This window comes from Pangasianodon hypophthalmus, chromosome 16 (genome assembly GCF_027358585.1).
Source record: "Pangasianodon hypophthalmus isolate fPanHyp1 chromosome 16, fPanHyp1.pri, whole genome shotgun sequence".
NCBI classification, from domain to species: domain Eukaryota; kingdom Metazoa; phylum Chordata; class Actinopteri; order Siluriformes; family Pangasiidae; genus Pangasianodon; species Pangasianodon hypophthalmus.
Genome location: NC_069725.1, coordinates 10106164 through 10126131, shown reverse-complemented (window position 1 = coordinate 10126131; position 19968 = coordinate 10106164). Strand labels below are relative to the sequence as shown.

Below are 19968 nucleotides of genomic sequence, written 5' to 3'. Positions count from 1 at the left end.
AGTGACTGCTTTAGGGTCTGAAATGATGTTTTGCTGTGTTTTCGGTTGTAAGGAAATAAATCCTCATATAATCTATTATGTAGTCCTTGAAAGCCAGTTTAAACTTTTCTTTTCTTTAAAATGCAGCAGATATGGTTGAGGTTTGAACTGAAGGAAAATTTCAATCCTACAAAACCAAATGTTTTGTTTTTAAAAAGGTGTCTAGAGGTCAATAAAGGGCCAAAACACTTCATATAAAATTAATTCCAGACAGTGAATATTTTATTTGCAAAATAAAATTATTAACAAAGATATAAGAGCTTACAAAAGGAATCATAAAAATATGTTAAAACACAAGATATGTTAAGTACAATATGCATACACGCACGCACACACACACACACTCTCACACACACACTCTCACACACAATGGATTGGATCCTTTATCAAAGTTTCCCTTAATTGTAATTTAACATATTGTGCTGCACTCGCAACACAATGAGAAATATTCTCCGAAACACCTGGAAATACAACACAAATTCATAGATCTGATTTGCATACCATATAGACTCCACTGGAGTTAACTGTAGTTAAATACACAGACATCACACAAACCATGTACAGACCATTTGCTCTAGAAAATAAAAGTAAAAAGAAGAAAATAAAACTTAGAATAAATGATACATGGAGGAAACATCTATATCTAATAAGGCCACAGTCTTTAAAAAGTCTTCTGTCTCATTGATGACACAAAAAAACACAAGGTTTCACCAATCAATATGATGGCAACACTTAAATTGTGGAAATTAATATCTCCTACTTTCTTGAGGGACATGAACATCACTGTTCCTCAGGTTTTTCAGTCCTCCATGTTTCTACCAGGGCCTCCAGACAGGCCTGCCGGGTTGCTGTTGAGTGGCATGGCTATGTTTGGAGCTGTGCACAGATAAGCTGTGGCTGAGCTCTGTGCTGGATCTCTGGTGGATCTGTTGGACCTCCTGGGTAGATTGTCCTCTGTTGGAGTGGATGTTAAGGAAATGCAGAGACTCCCTCCAGCACTGAGAGTAGCCTTGGTTATAGTCTCTCTGAGCCAGTGCTCCCGGAAGCCTCTGCTGCTGCTTCAGAAAGCTGACGGTCATCTCCAGGATGTCAGCTTTCTCCAGCTTGGTGTTTGGGTCTTGGCTGCAGAGTTCCTTCTCCAACAGCTTCTTCAGCTGATCGATGCAATTGTTGATGCGGTCTCGGCGCATCTTTTCTACCATTGGCTTTCTCAGCTGTAAGTAGAAAAGACAGTGTTTGGTTAGAACAAAATTTAAGTCAGAACATAAACAATGCAAAAAATAGATTTTAGGAATAAAAATTATAACAATTATAACAAAAAGAAAAAAAAATACCTTAAATTTGTCTTTATCAGTAAATCTCAGGTGGTCAAAGGTGGAAAGTATAGCTGAGTGTGGAGCCATGCTGGTTTCTGTGTCTTCCTCGGCTGCAAAGTGAGTTTTTTCGATTGTGTGAGGGTCAGTGCCCTGTATTTATAGCTGGCCATTTCCATGACAAAGCCATGTGGCTTGTGCTGGATTGCTTTTCCCACACTCCAAGAGCAGAGGGTTGGCTCATCACAACAATAGGAGACATTCACTTTACGGTTAGCCGGCTGCTTGTCTTCTGCCGGGTGAAAGTTTCCCAAGGTATCAGAGGCGTGCCACTGTTATTATCTGAGAACTTTCTCATAAGCCCTGGGAAAGTTTTGGTGCTAGAAGACATTTGGCTGTTTTGCTTTTCATGAGTAGCCTAGATCAGATGATTTTGAAGATTTCTGAATATTCTGTGCAGCCTACACCAGGGCTAATATGAATTAAATATTAGAGAACTAAAATAATCATTTTGTTCCTGACTAGATCTAAGTTTCTCTTTTTAATCAGTGCACAACTGAATGGCTTGATTTCTAGTGCAATTCTGGTTGTGTGTATAATGCTCATAGGCTAGTGCATAATACACTCCTGGGAAAGAAAAAAAAGGCAAATATTAAGCTTTTAATGGTCTTAACAACAAATCATTGGTCAAGAAATGAGCAAGAATTAAACAAATGCATAGTGAACTGTGAAGCTAGAAACACACTTATATAATCACTTATATAATCTTCTTATAGGCAAAGGGAAAATCATAATCAATCTAACTAACACATGTCTGAGTGTAGGAAATTCTGTTGTTTTTTTTTTCTTAAAAGATTAGTCATTATTAGGTTATCTGCCACACCTCATGCAGCCCATCAAAGACCACAAGGCTTCAACATTTAAAGAAATCAAAGGGAAAAGCTCATATACTAACTTCCTTTATCTGTTTAATTCTTGCTAATTTCCTGACCAATGGTTTGTTGTTAAGACCATTAAAACCTAATATTTTGCAATTTTAGGCCCATTTTTTTGCCCAGAACTGTACTTCCATTAGTACAATACAATGTTTAAAACATTTAAAGTGATAGTGTTTCAGAGAGAGAGAGAGAGAGAGAGAGAGAGCAGTAATTTCCCTTTCATGTCCTATAGGCTACAGCATTTCGAGCACTCAGCTCACAGGAGCGTGACTAACACGCGGGTGTGATAATGGCACGTGGTTGAAGTGTGCACATTAAAGAGGCTCGCGCACAGCTGCAAACACACAGCCTGATCACTGTTGCTTGGTTTATATAAAGATTTAGCTCATAAAAACTACTTGAACTCATTGTTATTACGCAGAACCTACAAACACCTCCCAGGTCCCTCCATAAACACACTAAATAGTGTCATGCTTTTTACAGCGTGTGTCGCGCGAGCCGTTTGGGCTCGAGCCTGAAGTCGCGGCGCTGTGACACCCACGTGCCTGCTTCCGGAAATGCCCGTGCGTGCGGCACGCGAGTGGGCGGAAAATGCCATCACACCTAGGTTTGAAAGAAATAACGCTAATGCTCGTCTGAGCGAGAAGGTGGCTTCCATTTCGCGCAGTGACAGATTGCTGTTAAAGGTAGCGCATGGGAGCTGTGCTGCTGTTCTGCAGTGCATCTGCTCTCAGATTAGTGCATGTGCCTCCCGCGCTCCTCACCATCAGCACCAGACACACTGTCTGCTTGCTCAAAGGGAGCAGAGGCATGGCTTTTGTTTCACAAACGCCTGGCTGAGTGTGGGAAAATGCTAGGCCTGCTTTCTAAGCTTTGCAGTCCTGAGAATCAGTGTAGCTCTGATCACTGTCGATCAACACACAAATTCACAATCAAATCTGCAAACTAATCTTGAAGACAGAAGAACTTTCTTCCTCAGCATGCAGTTTAGTATATACAAGGATCAGGATCAGATAGAAGGTGTAGCCAAAAAAAAAAAAAAAAAGTTTGAAGGTGGAATTGTATTTAAAAGTAGTAGAGGTGATAATTTGGCTCCATTTTGATTTGTTTAATATGGACATCTATGAGACGGTTTGTTTATTAATTGGATTTAGTCAAATGACATCTTGGACATTTCACTTTTATACAAACATATAAAACACTCACTGTATTAACATCAAGAATGTACTGGCATTACTGGAATTTACTAGGATGTACTGCCTTAAAAGCAAGCCTGATTGTTCTCTTGGACCCCTGTGTTGGTCCATAGTGGATAACCTGTGAAGCTATTTATAATGCACAGACAACATGGGGTCATTCCAAGGCCAAGGACCTTTGCTGAGGTTCCCACCATCCTATGTGCAGTCACAGATTAAATAACCCCGGGAGCACACTAGTGCACTGAATAGTCCATCAGAAATGATAATTGATTCACTGTTTGGCTACAAACACAATAACTGGCCAGGTGGATGCCCCAGTCAATATGAAAACATGAAAGAAGAGTTTTCCTTTGTTATTATTTTATTGTGACCGTTTATGTTCAGTCAACACTGGACAATTTAGATTAATCATTAATTTTTTTGAATATAAAAAAATCATTGGTCAGGTTGGTACATTTGTGAGTTTTTCCACATTTAAATCTTAAAATACACTTTATTGATTATATACATGTGTGTGCATCCTGAATGTGTAACCATAAAATGCAATTGTTTAGAGACAACGATATAGTGAGATTCCCATGAAGTCTGTGTGAGAGGCCTATCTTCCCTTTCCCACAGTCTACCCTCAATAAGGAGACAAAAGAAGTGTGTCTTGTTACACATCACATTAGCCACGGTGTTTGATCTCCCTTTGTTTAAGGGTGAGCTTTACGCAGCAAGACCATCTGGACCCGAAGAGCTGATGTGTTCCCAAGCCTTTCCCAAGATTTCTAACATTCTTTAACAGCATATACAGGGCTTCAAAACCCAGAACCAGTGTACTGCCTCTATATATAAAACATAAAGGAAAGAAATGTAGCATATTTATCTAAATTATATAAAATAATAATATAATGCTATTTTTCAATGCATTTATTCAGATTGACATTTGAAATTATTCAGATTCTCTAAAATAGACCGTAAACTTAAATCAAACCAATGTGGTCAACATTAAAAATACAGCAATGGGACTTTGTAGTTTTTGGTACTACAAATACTATAAATCTCTCACGCTAAAATATATGATACACGTTCACACACAATTTAGTAAAGAGGACCTAAACATTTACTTTCTGCTCTTATTTGCAGATTTATTGTCTCTTATTTGCAGATTTATTGTCTCTTATTTGTAGATTTTTTGTCTTAACCACACGTGAGTCATGAGTATGGGTCATGTTTCTGAGATTATGTTGAGTAATTAGTGCAAGTGTAGCAACTGCAGTCTCTAAGGCTTTCCCACACTTCTTTGACACACACACGGACAATGGATGTGTGACCCCTCGTCGGAAATCGATGTTTTCAGTGTCAAGCAGCTAAGAATAACTGAAAAGGAAGAGACAATATTCACATAAAGAAAAGTCAAAACAGTTGCAATGTCACTTATTTCTTTTTCTTTTTTTTTTTTTTTTGTGACGATCTATAATTTGGCACTTGTCAATGTCTCTGCACCAGAGAAAATAAATAAAAAAATGTGTCTGATAGACCTCCAGCAGAGCATGCTATAGATTTATTTTTAGGGAATAAAGCTTGAACATACAACGAAGCCCATATTCACAGCGCTCTCATAGCGTGAATGTGCAGAGTGTTGGAAACTCATGCAGACCTGTATTCAAACACTTGCCATTCAGTTCTTTGGGAATTCTTGACCTGGGATACACATCAATAGCAGCATTCTCAATTCGCTATGCATTTTCTCCACTACTGGCTTCCTCATCCAGAGACAAAATTTCTTTAGTAACAGTTATCCACTTATTATAACTTTTTACTGATGTATTGGTAGATATACTGTACAGTATGCCGTGTTGCAACTTGGTGTTATCATGACCCTCTTTGACAGTAATGATTATTATGTGGACAATTTTTTAAGTGTTTAATAAAACTATACGTTTTCAAGACTCTTGAATGTTTCTTTAATGTGCCATGTAAACATTTCCATCCATGTAATGGATCTCTATCAGAATGGATATCTTACTTGTTGAAAGCACATGGTGGAATGTTTACGCACACTCTCATTATGGTCTTATTACAGTCGAGAGAGTGGTGGAATCTTCACTTTCCCACACACTCTCTTCCACACACACCCAGCTGTCCACCTGCTGCCCAGAGATGGACTCATTGTTTCCTCTGTAATACACACGTCATTGAGCATGTGGTCAGTCCTCTGGCCTTTAGTCCCTTCCGAGCTCCCCCATTGGCTGCAGACTGTGAGAACCTCCAGCAAACCCAGGACTCACACATTCATATGGAGATTAGAGAGTATAAATAGAGGAGGGAGAGAGAGAGAGCTCAGCACAGCTCAGATCTTCTCCTCACACAGAGCTAACAGAAGAAACACAGCCATGGCTCCTACAATCACTGCATCAATCATCAACTCCAACCACCTTCTTCCACTTACTAATAAGGTAAATATACTAAACCATGACACTGTGTACAATTTCATTTGACATTTTATCAAGAATTTGAACATTTATATATATGGCCAGTGTGATTAAACAAATACTTCTGTTCTATCTGTAGCTGAGAAAGCCAATAGTGGAGAAGATGCGTAGAGAACGCATCAACAGCAGCATCGAGAAGCTCAAGTCTCTGCTGGGTGGAGAATTCCTAAAGCAACAGCCTGATTCCAGACAGGAGAAAGCCGACATCCTGGAGATGACAGTTTATTTCCTGAGACAGCAGCAGCAGTCACACAAGAAGTGGAGCTGCTCCTCTGCAGCTGATGAAGGCTACAGCAGGTGTGTGCAGGAGGCCATCCACTTCCTGTCTCAGTGTCAAGTACACACTCAGTCCCAGAGAAGACTGCTGAGCCACTTCCTCACCATGCAGCCTTCCATGGAGAAGAGCAGAAGTGGCGTTCCTCAGCTCAGCTCTCCAGCCTGCCAGATCAGCAGCAAAGAGGAGACTCCAGGCTGCAGTGGCCTCTGGAGACCCTGGTAGAGCCGCATGGACACTTTACCATTAGGAAACCAGCTTACAAATGCCACATTGGCATTAACTACGTTTTCCTAAAGTGTGTTAGAATATTTTGTCCAACTTTTCATGGACAAAATATGACATGTGTAGATGTTTCCATCACTATGTATTTTGGAAACCAAGACGAATTGCTGCATCTTTCAAGGATTTTCCAAAATCTTTATGTATACAGAATGCCCATATTGGGTATTAGGTCTCTGCATTTGCAGAATGTTTGAAGTCTGATATCATTTGATGAAAGCTTTTGCTTCTTCTTGTATTATAATTCTTACTGTGTAAGAAAACATCTTTATGAAATATATATTAGGGATTTTATTTGAACAAATTATTGTTCTTCTATAATATTGAACCAACCAGGGCCAACAATTCTTGTTGATTGGAAAAATACATGGTTTGGCATGTGCTTTATTCCTTTAGCTACATTAGCTTTGTGCAATTTTTAGTGAGTTAATTGTGAGACTACAGTTATCCACCCTGGAAATAACTTGAATTTGCCTTCAGTGAAGGCATAAATGTTGTCTTATTTGTAACCTTATATAAGATGCAAAATTATTGTGTCAATATGTTCTCAAAATAAAATCAAATGATACAATCAAAATGCTCTTTATGTATAATTTCCATTCAATTTTCATTTCTATTTATAGTAACTTTTATTTTGATCATCGAACACAGATCACAATAAAAAACTACATTAAAAAATTTTATTCCTTCATATTCAGAACATCTACTATATTTTCACCCTATTAACACCGAATGCAGTCATTTGCGAATTCCCACCCACTAGCTAGCTCTCCGCAATCACATGACAACTATCATGTGGGGAGGGTGAAGGCTAACACGTGCTTCCTCAGAGACACATTAAGCCAGCTATGGCATCTTTTCAAACTCATGCTACGTCACAAGGCAGCTGAACACACTCAGAGGAATGCTCTATCTGTCCTCTTCTGCATTCATTAGCTCACAGGCTCCCATGGTTGGATCGTGTCAGTATGACTGACAGGATATTAATGCCATCCCAGCCACTCTGAGTGCAGGGCCAGGTTTGCTCTCTTGGATTTCCGATCACAGATATCGTTGGGATTCAGCTTGCAATCATCTGATGATATGGCTAACGCTTTTGAAAATATATCTAATATTAAGACCAATAACACACCAGTATAGTTGTATAACATCTGTGTAAAATAGGCCACATGGTGATTTGACCTAATAGCAGAATAACAGTGGGTGCTTAAAGTAAAAAACGTTCAGACACACCATAGAGATTACAACGTCTCTTCGAAATTTTTTTATAGCCACATACAGAATATAGTACAGTATATTCAGTTAAATATATAGTTTAGTCAAAAAAATCTGATACCACTTTTTGTCTTTCAACATTCACCTAAATAATACCATCATACGTATTTCAACATTTCATTTCAAAAAACATTAATTTAAAATCGAAAACAAATTGGTCATATTTTGTTTGATACTGTGCTGCCAAGAAAGTGATGTATAATGTCAGCTGAACTAAATATTAATGTCTGAAACTGCAAATGGAAAAACTAAAACAAACAAACAAACAAATAAATGAACCAACAAATGAATAAATTCTTACAATTTTTCTAAAAACAAATCCACATCCACTCCTTTATCATGTGGGATAGTTCCACAGCCTCGGGTTACAAACTGTCTCAGCCAGTCATCACTCCTAAAATTTTGACCCATTAGACTCATTGTCACGTCTAATGCCAAAGCCAGTATGTGATCCTGCGCTGGCAAGTGAACCTGTGGCCACTTAGATTGTCTCTAGACCCTAGAGATAAAGCAAGTAATATCTTAAAAATATCTTTAAAATATACATTTCTGTAATAATCCTACCTCTGGAAACTCACTTTGTCATTGGAACAACTTCTATGATGAATTCAGTCCCTGGATGTGACAGTATTATATGAACTTCAAGACACAGAGTTGCAACCCTTCTCATGTTAGCTGGCATTTTGATTATTGATATTCCACATCTTATTTCCGAGAACTGTTAAGTATTCTTGAGCACTGTTGCTTTATAATCTGTCTCAGGCAACCTTTTTTTTTTTAACTTAAATCAAAACAGTTTTATATAATCTATGTGGATAAAAAATATAACAGACCCAAACACTATATTTTTATGAAAACATGAAAACAAATGAGCCGTGCTGTTATATGAAAATAATCTGCTTTGGGGTGGTAAATATCACACTACCGCAGCATGGATTAATTTCATAGAACAACACGGGCTGGTGTGTGCTAGTCCTTACGTAGTAGTGCCACGTGCCATGTACCAATGAAAACCATAATGTCGAGGTCTCCACTTTCCCAAAGACCTCTCTCTTTTAGACACTCCTCCACCTGCTGCCCAGAGATGGACTCATTGTTTCCTGAGTAATACACACTTCATTGAGCATGTGGCTGGTCCTCTGGCCTTTAGTCCCATCCGAGCTCCCCCATTGGCTGCAGACTGTGAGAACCTCCAGCAAACCCAGGACTCACACATTCATATGGAGATTAGAGAGTATAAATAGAGGAGGGAGAGAGAGAGAGCTCAGCACAGCTCAGATCTTCTCCTCACAGAGAGCTAACAGAAGAAACACAGCCATGGCTCCTACAATCACTGCATCAATCATCAACTCCAACCACCTTCTTCCACTTACTAATAAGGTAAATATACTAAACCATGATATTGTGTGCAATTCTATTAAGGTTTTTTATATATATGATCAGTGTGATTAAACAAATACTTCTGTTCTGTCTGTAGCTGAGAAAGCCAATAGTGGAGAAGATGCGTAGAGAACGCATCAACAGCAGCATCGAGAAGCTCAAGTCTCTGCTGGGTGGAGAATTCCTAAAGCAACAGCCTGATTCCAGACAGGAGAAAGCCGACATCCTGGAGATGACAGTTTATTTCCTGAGACAGCAGCAGCAGTCACACAAGAAGTGGAGCTGCTCCACTGCAGCTGATGAAGGCTACAGCAGGTGTGTGCAGGAGGCCATCCACTTCCTGTCTCAGTGTCAAGTACACACTCAGTCCCAGAGAAGACTGCTGAGCCACTTCCTCACCATGCAGCCTTCCATGGAGAGCAGAAGTGGTGTTCCTCAGCTCAGCTCTCCAGCCTGCCAGATCAGCAGCAAAGAGGAGACTCCAGGCTGCAGTGGCCTCTGGAGACCCTGGTAGAGCCGCATGGACACTTTACCATTAGGAAACCAACTTACAAATGCCATATTGGCATTAACTACAGTTTCCTAAATGTGTTAGAATATTTTTGTCCAACTTTTCATGGACAAAATATGACAAGTTGCTTTCATATTAGAAAAGCTTGTGTAGATTTTTCCATTACTGTGCCGACATTCTTACTATGCAAGAAGAACTGCTGCATCCTTCAAATATGTTTTATACTTTGAATGTATAAGGAAAAGCTCGTATTGAGTATAAACGTTCTACATTTGTAGTACATTATAAAATTATGCTTTCAATTCGTGAAAGCTTTTGCTCATTTTCAGATTTTATCTCTTATTGTGTAAGAATATGTCTGTTTGAAAGGGGACATTAACATTAATTTGAGCAAAGTAATGTTCATCTATGACCTTAACATTTGAGTGTGAAATGTCTGTGACATTCCCTGATAGTGTATGTCTAACTCCTATGGAGTGAAATATAAATAAAACTTGTGTTTGAGTTCTGTGTTGTTTATACACTGGTGTAAAATTATTTTCTGATTGTGCAGAGAATGCAGTGTTGCTTGGAATTTTAAAATTCTTCAGACTGAAAATGATGAGTTTGCCTTCAGTGAAAGTGATCAATGTTACACTGTCAGGATGCTGAATTATTATTGCCAAAAATGTTCTGAAAATAAATTTTGATGACACAATCAATATTGAAATTTTGAAATCTTTTTTACTATTGATAAAAATACACAGCATAATTTTATTTCCATAGAAGCAGGTCAGAATGACTTTTCCTGAAGCTCTACAGCACTAATTGGATAAATAATAATTACTAGTGAGGCAGCACAGTGGCACAATGGGGAGTGTTGCTCCTTTACAGCTCCAGGGTCCTTGGATCAATCCTGAGCTCTGTGTAAAGTTTCTGTGTGTGTTCTCCCCATGTCTGTGTGGGTTTCCTCTTGGTTCTACAGATTTCTTCCACCTCCCAAAAAAACCATTCAGTAGGTGGACTGGCTATGCTAAATGACCCCTAGGTATGAATGAGTATGTGAATGTATGTGTATGGTACCCTGTGATGCACTGGAGTCCCATTCAGGGTGTATTCCCACCTCATGTCCACTGTTCCTGCAATTGGCTCCAGATCCACCATGACCCTGACCAGGATAAAACAACTGTCTTAAATGTAGGAAATGTTCAAAGCACTTAGTTTAGTTTAGTTTCTATAGTCTCTGTAGTTTCTATAGTCTCTCTTGGACTGTACAGCTCAGATCTTCTACACAAGTATTCACTCTTGCATAAGTATGCATCCCTTTTTGGGATAATTTTAAATGGACTTAATTGGGATTTCTAGCCTTTGAAAGTGCAAAAAAAATTTATATATGTATATATATATAGACATATAACACAAAGGTTAATTAAACAGAAAAACTGAAATATGTTGGTTGCATACCTGAGCCATTTGAACACATTCAGGTTCTTGGTCTTGAGCTACTCCAGTGTAGCTCTGCCAGTATGCTTACAGTGGGCATCCTGTTTGAAGGGAAACCTCCAGCCCAGTCTCAAATCTGTTTCAGACTAGGACATATTTTCTTCTACGATGGCCCTGTATTTGATTATCCATCTTGCCTGTAACCTTTACCAGTTTCCCAGTCCCTGCTGATGAAAAGCATCCCAATAACATGATGCTGCCACCATCATGCTTCACTGTGGGGATGATGGTCTCAGGGTGATGAGCAGTGTTTGGTTTCCATCAAATGTGGCATTTAGTGACAAGGCCAGCAGTGTCCATTTTGGTCTCATCAGACCAGAGAAAGTTATTACACATTTTTGCTTATTCTCCAGACAGGCTTTTTTTTTAAAAATGGCTTTGTTCTTGCTTCTTCTCATGACTTCATAGTTATCCTTGGCCTCTTGGTTGCTTCACTGACTAATAGTCTCCTTAGCCACTCACAAAAGTTCAAGGAGGGGGGATACAGATGCAGTGTAATGCAGGGTGAATACAATGCAGTGCATGTCATAGCAGGCTACAACTTCACTATTAACCACCAGCCCAGTCAATTAGGAGCACCTCTCTCTAAGTAGCTTCATGTATTTAAGGCTTGTTTATGTGTATGCGCTGCTATCATAATTGAATGTATACTTATTTTCCCATTTCTGCCTATTAGATCTCTATAGTAGTCACCTTGTTTGACTATTTTTGACGTGAATATACACACAGGGAATGTATCCTTTGCTTCATGTTTCTGGAAGTCTATCTACATATTAAGAGACAAACATGTCTGAACTTATCACAAATGCTGTAATGTTACTGAACACTGATCAGCTATCAGCATTTATTGTATGCACATTATTTTTGGTGGACTGATGGCCTTTGTGATACTTTGCATAAGATTTCCACTCAGCCTTTCCTGGTTATTTTTAGATGACTGTTTTAGTCTCTACACCAAAAACATATTAGTAATAAAATTTACTTATAACTTGAAAGGAGATCATGAAAAATTGGATTTTTTTGTTCATTTAGGGGTTACAAAAATAACTGTCACCTTACTGATGCTATCTGTAGCTAGTGTTTATTTATTTATTTTCATTTTTGGTGATACAGACAGTGCAGTTTATATTCTCTCTGACATCACTGTTAGTGTGGTCATGTTAGTCATAAAAACAAGCTAGGCTGCTAATTAGCCATATGCTGTTAACATGACAGCTATGTTCAATCATTACTAAGGCTTTTAAATTCCTTTAAGAATTGCTTGAAAGATTTAGTACTGGAATGCATTGAATTAGCCTATTATGCTGCTAAAGATGGAGCAAACAGTAAGTTCAGAATGTCATGAGGATGTAATATCTTAATTAAATAACAATATCGTGCAGTGAGGCCAAATCTCAAATGAGTTCTTTTATTATTACCCCCCCTCCATTTTCATCCCCAACTGGTCTTGCCAATACTTACCCACAAGCTAACTCTCCCCTATCACATGGCAACTATCAACTGGGAAGGGTTGGGGTGAGCATGTGCTTCCTCTGAGACACCTGAAGCCAACCTCCAGATCTTTTCCAGTTGTTGCTCATGCTACGTCATGGTGCAGCGTAAAGTGTTACCTACTCTATTCTGCATACATGAGCTCACAGACACCCGTGATTGGTTTGTGTCACTGTGACTGACAAGAGAGAGAAAGTATGCCATGGTTCCCACATTGAGAGCATGGCCAATTTTGCTCTCTTGAGTCCCGGCCACAGATGGCTATCATGTCTCATTTAACTCTGAACTGCTTCTTTAGACATGAAATTATGCCATATTTGTTTTTAATCAATTAGAAAAATGATATCTGGTATTCATTCAGTAATTCACTGAGATTATATTGATTATATAATTTTGATTTATTTTCAGAGCATTTTTGGCAATAGTCATTCAGTGTCCTGACAACATAACATTGATCACCTTCACTGAAGGCAAAGTCTCATCATTTCCAGTCTGGAGAATTTTAAAATTACAAATAACAATGCATTTTCTGCACAATCAAAAAAAGCAATTTTGCATCAGTGTATAAACAACACAGAACTACAAATGTTTCATTCCATAGGAGCTAGATATTTCACAGAATGTCACAGACATTTCACACTCAAATGTTTAGATTCTAGATAATTATTTTGCTTTATATAAAAATGAGCAAAAGCTTTCAGTGAATGAAAGCAGAATTTAAATGTACTGCAAATACAGTAAAAGTTTATACCCAATATGAGCTTGTCTTTATAAATTCAAAGTTTAAAACATCTTTGAAGGATGCAGCAGTTCTTCTTGCATAGTAAAAATGTGGCAGAGTAATAAAAAAATCTACTTGTGCTTTTCCAATATCACAGATATTTTGCACTTAATTCTTCATACTAGATATGAATAACAGATGAAATAGCCTAAACAAAATTAAAATCATGTTTCATAATTCAAATAGACAATTCTTATATAATAAGAGATGATATAAAAAAGCAGTAGCAAAAGCAAAAGCAGTAGTGTTTTCTTAGAAAGAAACATAATATTTTAGAATATGTTCTTCTTGCATAGTTAGAATGTGCAATTTTCTTTTAAGTTTCACAAAACATAGTGATGGAAACATCTACACATGCGTTCCCATAGGGAAAGCACCTTGTCATATTCTGTCCATGAAAAGTTGGACAAAATATTCCAACACACTTTAGGAAACTGTAGTTAATGCCAATATGGCATTTGTAAGTTGGTTTCCTAATGGTAAAGTGTCCATGCGGCTCTACCAGGGTCTCCAGAGGCCACTGCAGCCTGGAGTCTCCTCTTTGCTGCTGATCTGGCAGGCTGGAGAGCTGAGCTGAGGAACGCCACTTCTGCTCTTCTCCATGGAAGGCTGCATGGTGAGGAAGTGGCTCAGCAGTCTTCTCTGGGACTGAGTGTGTACTTGACACTGAGACAGGAAGTGGATGGCCTCCTGCACACACCTGCTGTAGCCTTCATCAGCTGCAGTGGAGCAGCTCCACTTCTTGTGTGACTGCTGCTGCTGTCTCAGGAAATAAACTGTCATCTCCAGGATGTCGGCTTTCTCCTGTCTGGAATCAGGCTGTTGCTTTAGGAATTCTCCACCCAGCAGAGACTTGAGCTTCTCGATGCTGCTGTTGATGCGTTCTCTACGCATCTTCTCCACTATTGGCTTTCTCAGCTACAGACAGAACAGAAGTATTTGTTTAATCACACTGGCCATATATACAAATGTTCGAATTCTTGATAAAATGTAAAATGAAATTGTACACAGTGTCATGGTTTAGTATATTTACCTTATTAGTAAGTGGAAGAAGGTGGTTGGAGTTGATGATTGATGCAGTGATTGTAGGAGCCATGGCTGTGTTTCTTCTGTTAGCTCTCTGTGAGGAGAAGATCTGAGCTGTGCTGAGCTCTCTCTCTCTCCCTCCTCTATTTATACTCTCTAATCTCCATATGAATGTGTGAGTCCTGGGTTTGCTGGAGGTTCTCACAGTCTGCAGCCAATGGGGGAGCTCGGATGGGACTAAAGGCCAGAGGACCAGCCACATGCTCAATGAAGTGTGTATTACTCAGGAAACAATGAGTCCATCTCTGGGCAGCAGGTGGAGGAGTGTCTAAAAGAGAGAGGTCTTTGGGAAAGTGGAGACCTTGCCTGAGCTCTGTCACATTATGGGCACGTGCCATGACAACGCACGCGTCACTCATATGGTTTAAATTGTAATGTCATAAATTTGTAATATCACACATGTAAAATATTTGTTCATAAAAGCAACTCAATTTTCTTAATTCCTGAAGGTATATATTTTTTATTTCACAGTATATGAACAATTCTACAAATGTTAAACGTTTTTTACATCATGCTAAGTGAAATATCTGCATTCAGTAGATTTTGGTAAAGCAACTCTAAATGACTGAGATTAGTACACGTGCCACTTATTTGGATAAACACAATGGAACTTGTGGAAAGGAAAAGTCAAAATAATTAAATTTGTTGCTATTTTTAACTGAAAATTACATACAACTTTGCTTTTATTTGTTTCAAACAGATATATTGAGATGTTTAAAATATGTTTCTAAATACACTAACTTATAATGCATGTGCAATTACGGATAAATTGATAACATTAACAATTTAAATATGCTGTAATAGAGCTTTCTGCTGTATAGCTCTGTTTTGTCACTCTCTCCTACAAGCAGGAATTTCAAGATTTATTTCAGGGATTTTTAACTACATACAAAGCTGGCGATCTGGTTCATCAGTTACTGTTGATCTTTTTTCTTTGATAAGGGTAATTGTATGTTTGCGAGCAAGTGAAAAGCACACATCTATACAAATTGGCTGATCCTGAGGGTCTTTATTCAGTTCTTTGGACATGTGGTCCACTTAATAAGGCACACGTCTATTCAGCTCTGGGGTTGTGAATGGGGTGAGTGTGGGAAAGCTCTGGTGAGTGCAGTCTCAGTCCTGTATTATTCATCTGTATTATTTATCTAGGACTGACTTCAGTTGTATGCACACTTTTTATACTTACTGTTGTCATGATAGGTCGGTGTCCTGTTGAAATCTTGCAACCCTCTTTGACATGAAGATTATTATGTACACAACATCTTTCAGTAAAGACTGGGATATTTCATGGCAAAATACTCTCTCAAAATTGTCCCTTTAGCTTTTCAATGTGTCTTTAAAGTAAATTCAAACAGTTACTCCCTAATTATTTAACTTTGGATTCTAATTTCTGACTCAAAATATTTGACTGATGATATTTGCACACACTTGTACTGTGAACCTTAGACTGAACATCAGAATCTCCACTTTTCCACACTCTCTCTTCCACACACACCCAAATGTCCATCTGCTGCCCAGAGATGGACTCATTGTTTCCTGAGTAATACACACTTCATTGAGCATGTGGCTGGTCCCCTGGTCTTTAGTCCCATCCGAGCTCCCCCATTGGCTGCAGACTGTGAGAACCTCCAGCAAACCCAGGACTCACACATTCATATGGAGATTAGAGAGTATAAATAGAGGAGGGAGAGAGAGAGAGCTCAGCACAGCTCAGATCTTCTCCTCACAGAGAGCTAACAGAAGAAACACAGCCATGGCTCCTACAATCACTGCATCAATCATCAACTCCAACCACCTTCTTCCACTTACTAATAAGGTAAATATACTAAACCATGATATTGTGTGCAATTTCATTTCACATTTTATTAACATCTGAATATTTATTTAGTTGAACAGTGTTTTAACAAATACTTCTGTTCTATCTGTAGCTGAGAAAGCCAATAGTGGAGAAGATGCGTAGAGAACGCATCAACAGCAGCATCGAGAAGCTCAAGTCTCTGCTGGGTGGAGAATTCCTAAAGCAACAGCCTGATTCCAGACAGGAGAAAGCCGACATCCTGGAGATGACAGTTTATTTCCTGAGACAGCAGCAGCAGTCACACAAGAAGTGGAGCTGCTCCACTGCAGCTGATGAAGGCTACAGCAGGTGTGTTCAGGAGGCCATCCACTTCCTGTCTCAGTGTCAAGTACACACTCAGTCCCAGAGAAGACTGCTGAGCCACTTCCTCACCATGCAGCCTTCCATGGAGAAGAGCAGAAGTGGCGTTCCTCAGCTCAGCTCTCCAGCCTGCCAGATCAGCAGCAAAGAGGAGACTCCAGGCTGCAGTGGCCTCTGGAGACCCTGGTAGAGCCGCATGGACACTTTACCATTAGGAAACCAGCTTACAAATGCCACATTGGCATTAACTACAGTTTCCTAAATGTGTTTTGTAATGTTTTTGTCCAACTTTGCATGGACAGAATATGACAAGTTGCTTTCATATTGGAATAGCATGTGTAGATATTTTTATTTCTGTGCCACATTCTTATTATGCAAGAAGGCCTGCTGCTTATTTCAAAGATGTTTTAAACTTTGATGTTTTTACAGTTTTTCATGTGCAAAATATGACAAGTTGCTTTCATTATAGGGAAGCATAGGAAGATATTTCTCATACTGAGTTACTGAGCTGCTAGAAACTATACCACCTTCTTATTGTGCAAGAAGAATTATTACTCTCATTGAGAGTTGAGTGCATTAACAAAACCCATATTGGGTATAAACTCTCTGCATTTGCAGAATGTTTGAATTTTCAAGCAATTAATCATTTACTAGTTTTTATATGATCTAACTTACTGTGTAAAAAAAGATTTTCTATTTGAAAAAGAAATTTAAGGTTTTTGTTCCAACTTTTATTCTTCATCACTAATCTGGACACTTCAGAGCAAAATGCCTGTGACATTTCCTAATGTATTAAATCCTACTCCAGTGGAGTAAGATGCTGTACATCTGTAGTGGATATACATTTATTTTATTTTTTTTAAAAAACCTCTTTGTGGTTTTGAAAAAAAAAAGATTTTTTTATTAGAAGCTACATTTGCTGTGTACACTCTATATTGAGTTGTACTTTTAAAAATCTTCAGACTGGATATTACTTTGCCTTCAGTGAAGGCCATGAATGTTATGTTACTTCATTGTGAGTATACAAAGAGATACTGAAAATAAACAATGATGCAATAATACAATCAATATGCCGTCTATGAATGATTCTTTTTTTGCAATATCTTTTGCATTTCCTTTCATAATTCATAAGTCCACTCACATACATTTGCATGATCCTTATCATCACTACATAATTCCATAATTGTTAATTATTTTAGTTTTCTGGTAGAGTTTGCAATATTCTGTAGTTCTCTAGCGGGTCTGAATTTTTCAGGTCTTCTGATCTTCATGTCAATATTAATCCAACCTATACATTTAGCTTTCTATATCATTATACAAGTACAACATTAACCAACATTAATAAACAACATTAATCTCAGCACAAAACATTTCATACAACTCAATGTCTGTGATGTAAAACATTACAGAAGATTGTAGTCTAATGTCTCTCAGTAAATTAGACAAAAGACCAATCAAAGTTCATGCCATCCACCTAAACATCCTAAACACATATGTGACTCCAGAAATCAATAAACCTGAACAAAAAATAAAGTTGCTATTGGTTTTTAGGTTGTTAATTATTAAAACCTTTACTTTTATGACCCACAACATCCCTCAAGGTTAACAGGAAAATGGATGTGCTGTGAGATGTCATGTTAGTGTATGAAAATGCAGAGACCCCATGTTTTGAATGGAAAACCATGTTTAAACCGCATATAACACACACATACTGCATGTGATAGTCATGATGAAATTGCAACAGGTTTCCCTGTGGTTTTGGTGCTGTAAGCTATGATTATTGTTTTCAGGTCAGGACTATTTGTATTTCTCATGCTGCTTCCTCATACACACAGAACAGACAGCTGCGAGGCATTAGTGAAACAACAGAAGTGTATCCCTATGATTGAATTACACAGCCAGCGAATGGTAACAAACCAAAGGCACACTTCTATTCAGCTCTCATGTTGTGAATGAGGAAAGTGTGAGAACGCTCTGGAGAATGCAGTCTCACTCCTGCACCTTTCACTTTCTCCTGCATTCATCTGAAGTACAGTTGGAGACATAAATCTGCCTTTATTCCTATTTTACTTAATTTAAATGTCCGACCTGGATTCAGTACAACTGAATAATATTTATTCTACTAATACTGTAGGCCATCATATGTAATGTGAGAATGCAATGCCATGCTATGTTGGTTTTAATTAATAAGAAAAAAAGTAAATTAGTATCTTAGTATGAATTCTTGTAGATTATATTGATTGTATCAAAACATTTTTAGCAGTGATAATTCAGTATCCTGACAACATAACATTGAGCACTTTCACTGAAAGCAAAATTATGAGTAACATTGCTTTTTCTGTACATCAGTAAGAAATGTTTAGGACAGTGCATAAACAAAACAGATCTCAAACATAAGTCTCATGAACAGTATATCTCATTCCATAGGAGCTAGATTATAGACTATAGATTAAAAACCATTTTCTTAAATAAAATCTTAGTATGATTCTGAACATCAGGCTGCAGAATGTCAGAATTTCCACTTTCCCACACGCTCTCTACCACACACACACACACACACACACACACACACACACACACACACACCCAGCTGCCCACTAGTGAAAAAAGTTTCAGCCACACGCTCAATGAAGTGTGCATTACTTAGGAAACAATAAGTCCATCTCTTAGCAGCAGATGGACATCTATGTGTGGTAGCGAGTGTGTGAGTCACTCTAAGATACAGAGTGCATGTGTGCGCCAGTGTTTCGAACCAGAGGTTGAGCTCCATAGTCAACTTATTTGGGAACTATTTGAAGTTGTATTAAAGAAACCTTGAAGAGCTAAAGACACAGTCTTGAAATATTGAAGTGTCTTATAATAATTTTCATGTCAAGGCAGATTGCAACACGAATTCCAACAGGACATAGATACATCACTATCACAATTACAGCAGTAATTGCATGAAGTGTGCATACAGTTGAAGTGAGTCCTTTGTGAATAATACAGGACTGAGACTACACTCTCCAGAGCTTTCCCACACTCTCCCCCTTCACAACCCCAGCACTGAATAGACGTGTGCCTTATTAAATAGAGCAGATGTACTCTCAGAAAGAACCCTCAGGATCAGACACTTTCTACAGATGTGCGCATCTTTCTTGTAAACCTAGAATTATCTTTAGCAGTCAGAAAGGACAACAGTGTCTGATGAACAAAAATCACTAGCTTTGTTATACTTTTAGAACCGAAAAATCCTTAAATCAATAATAAAAGTTATTTTATGAATAATACATTTAAAATGAG

At 38.3% G+C, this 19968-nt stretch overlaps 5 protein-coding genes across 5 annotated transcripts; 3 read left to right on the top strand and 2 right to left on the bottom strand.

The window, feature by feature from the left end:
• Positions 1-234: 234 nt before the first annotated feature.
• her12 (hairy-related 12) lies at positions 235-1507 on the bottom strand. Its single transcript, XM_026921034.3, has 2 exons — positions 1374-1507; positions 235-1253 (listed from the first exon to the last, which is right to left on the bottom strand). Exons 1-2 carry the CDS (start codon positions 1440-1442, stop codon positions 855-857), a joined length of 468 nt encoding a protein of 155 aa, XP_026776835.1. The 5' UTR covers positions 1443-1507; the 3' UTR covers positions 235-854.
• Positions 1508-5675: 4168 nt separating this feature from the next.
• LOC113530745 (transcription factor HES-5) lies at positions 5676-7099 on the top strand. The gene is made up of 2 exons (XM_026921035.3): positions 5676-5930; positions 6046-7099. The coding sequence occupies exons 1-2, from the start codon at positions 5676-5678 to the stop codon at positions 6463-6465; spliced, it is 675 nt and encodes a 224-aa protein (XP_026776836.3). The 3' UTR covers positions 6466-7099.
• Positions 7100-8922: 1823 nt separating this feature from the next.
• LOC113530854 (transcription factor HES-5-like) lies at positions 8923-10389 on the top strand. The gene is made up of 2 exons (XM_026921216.3): positions 8923-9177; positions 9275-10389. Exons 1-2 carry the CDS (start codon positions 8923-8925, stop codon positions 9689-9691), a joined length of 672 nt encoding a protein of 223 aa, XP_026777017.3. The 3' UTR covers positions 9692-10389.
• A 2663-nt stretch (positions 10390-13052) lies between these two features.
• LOC113530826 (transcription factor HES-5-like) lies at positions 13053-14730 on the bottom strand. Its single transcript, XM_026921173.3, has 2 exons — positions 14476-14730; positions 13053-14360 (listed from the first exon to the last, which is right to left on the bottom strand). The coding sequence occupies exons 1-2, from the start codon at positions 14728-14730 to the stop codon at positions 13941-13943; spliced, it is 675 nt and encodes a 224-aa protein (XP_026776974.3). The 3' UTR covers positions 13053-13940.
• Positions 14731-16089: 1359 nt separating this feature from the next.
• Positions 16090-17727, top strand: LOC113530835 (transcription factor HES-5-like). The gene is made up of 2 exons (XM_026921191.3): positions 16090-16344; positions 16457-17727. Exons 1-2 carry the CDS (start codon positions 16090-16092, stop codon positions 16874-16876), a joined length of 675 nt encoding a protein of 224 aa, XP_026776992.3. The 3' UTR covers positions 16877-17727.
• Positions 17728-19968: the final 2241 nt, after the last annotated feature.

Excerpts from the sequence above, each read along its gene's own strand:
- LOC113530854 (XM_026921216.3), top strand. The coding sequence starts at position 8,923 with ATGTGGCTGGTCCTCTGGCCTTTAGTCCCATCCGAGCTCCCCCATTGG. Across the intron at positions 9,178-9,274 it reads TTCTTCCACTTACTAATAAG|CTGAGAAAGCCAATAGTGGA; the intron begins GTAAATATACTA and ends TTCTGTCTGTAG.
- LOC113530826 (XM_026921173.3), bottom strand. The coding sequence starts at position 14,730 with ATGTGGCTGGTCCTCTGGCCTTTAGTCCCATCCGAGCTCCCCCATTGG. Across the intron at positions 14,361-14,475 it reads TTCTTCCACTTACTAATAAG|CTGAGAAAGCCAATAGTGGA; the intron begins GTAAATATACTA and ends TTCTGTCTGTAG.
- her12 (XM_026921034.3), bottom strand. The coding sequence starts at position 1,442 with ATGGCTCCACACTCAGCTATACTTTCCACCTTTGACCACCTGAGATTT. Across the intron at positions 1,254-1,373 it reads CTGATAAAGACAAATTTAAG|CTGAGAAAGCCAATGGTAGA; the intron begins GTATTTTTTTTT and ends TTCTACTTACAG.
- LOC113530835 (XM_026921191.3), top strand. The coding sequence starts at position 16,090 with ATGTGGCTGGTCCCCTGGTCTTTAGTCCCATCCGAGCTCCCCCATTGG. Across the intron at positions 16,345-16,456 it reads TTCTTCCACTTACTAATAAG|CTGAGAAAGCCAATAGTGGA; the intron begins GTAAATATACTA and ends TTCTATCTGTAG.
- LOC113530745 (XM_026921035.3), top strand. The coding sequence starts at position 5,676 with ATGTGGTCAGTCCTCTGGCCTTTAGTCCCTTCCGAGCTCCCCCATTGG. Across the intron at positions 5,931-6,045 it reads TTCTTCCACTTACTAATAAG|CTGAGAAAGCCAATAGTGGA; the intron begins GTAAATATACTA and ends TTCTATCTGTAG.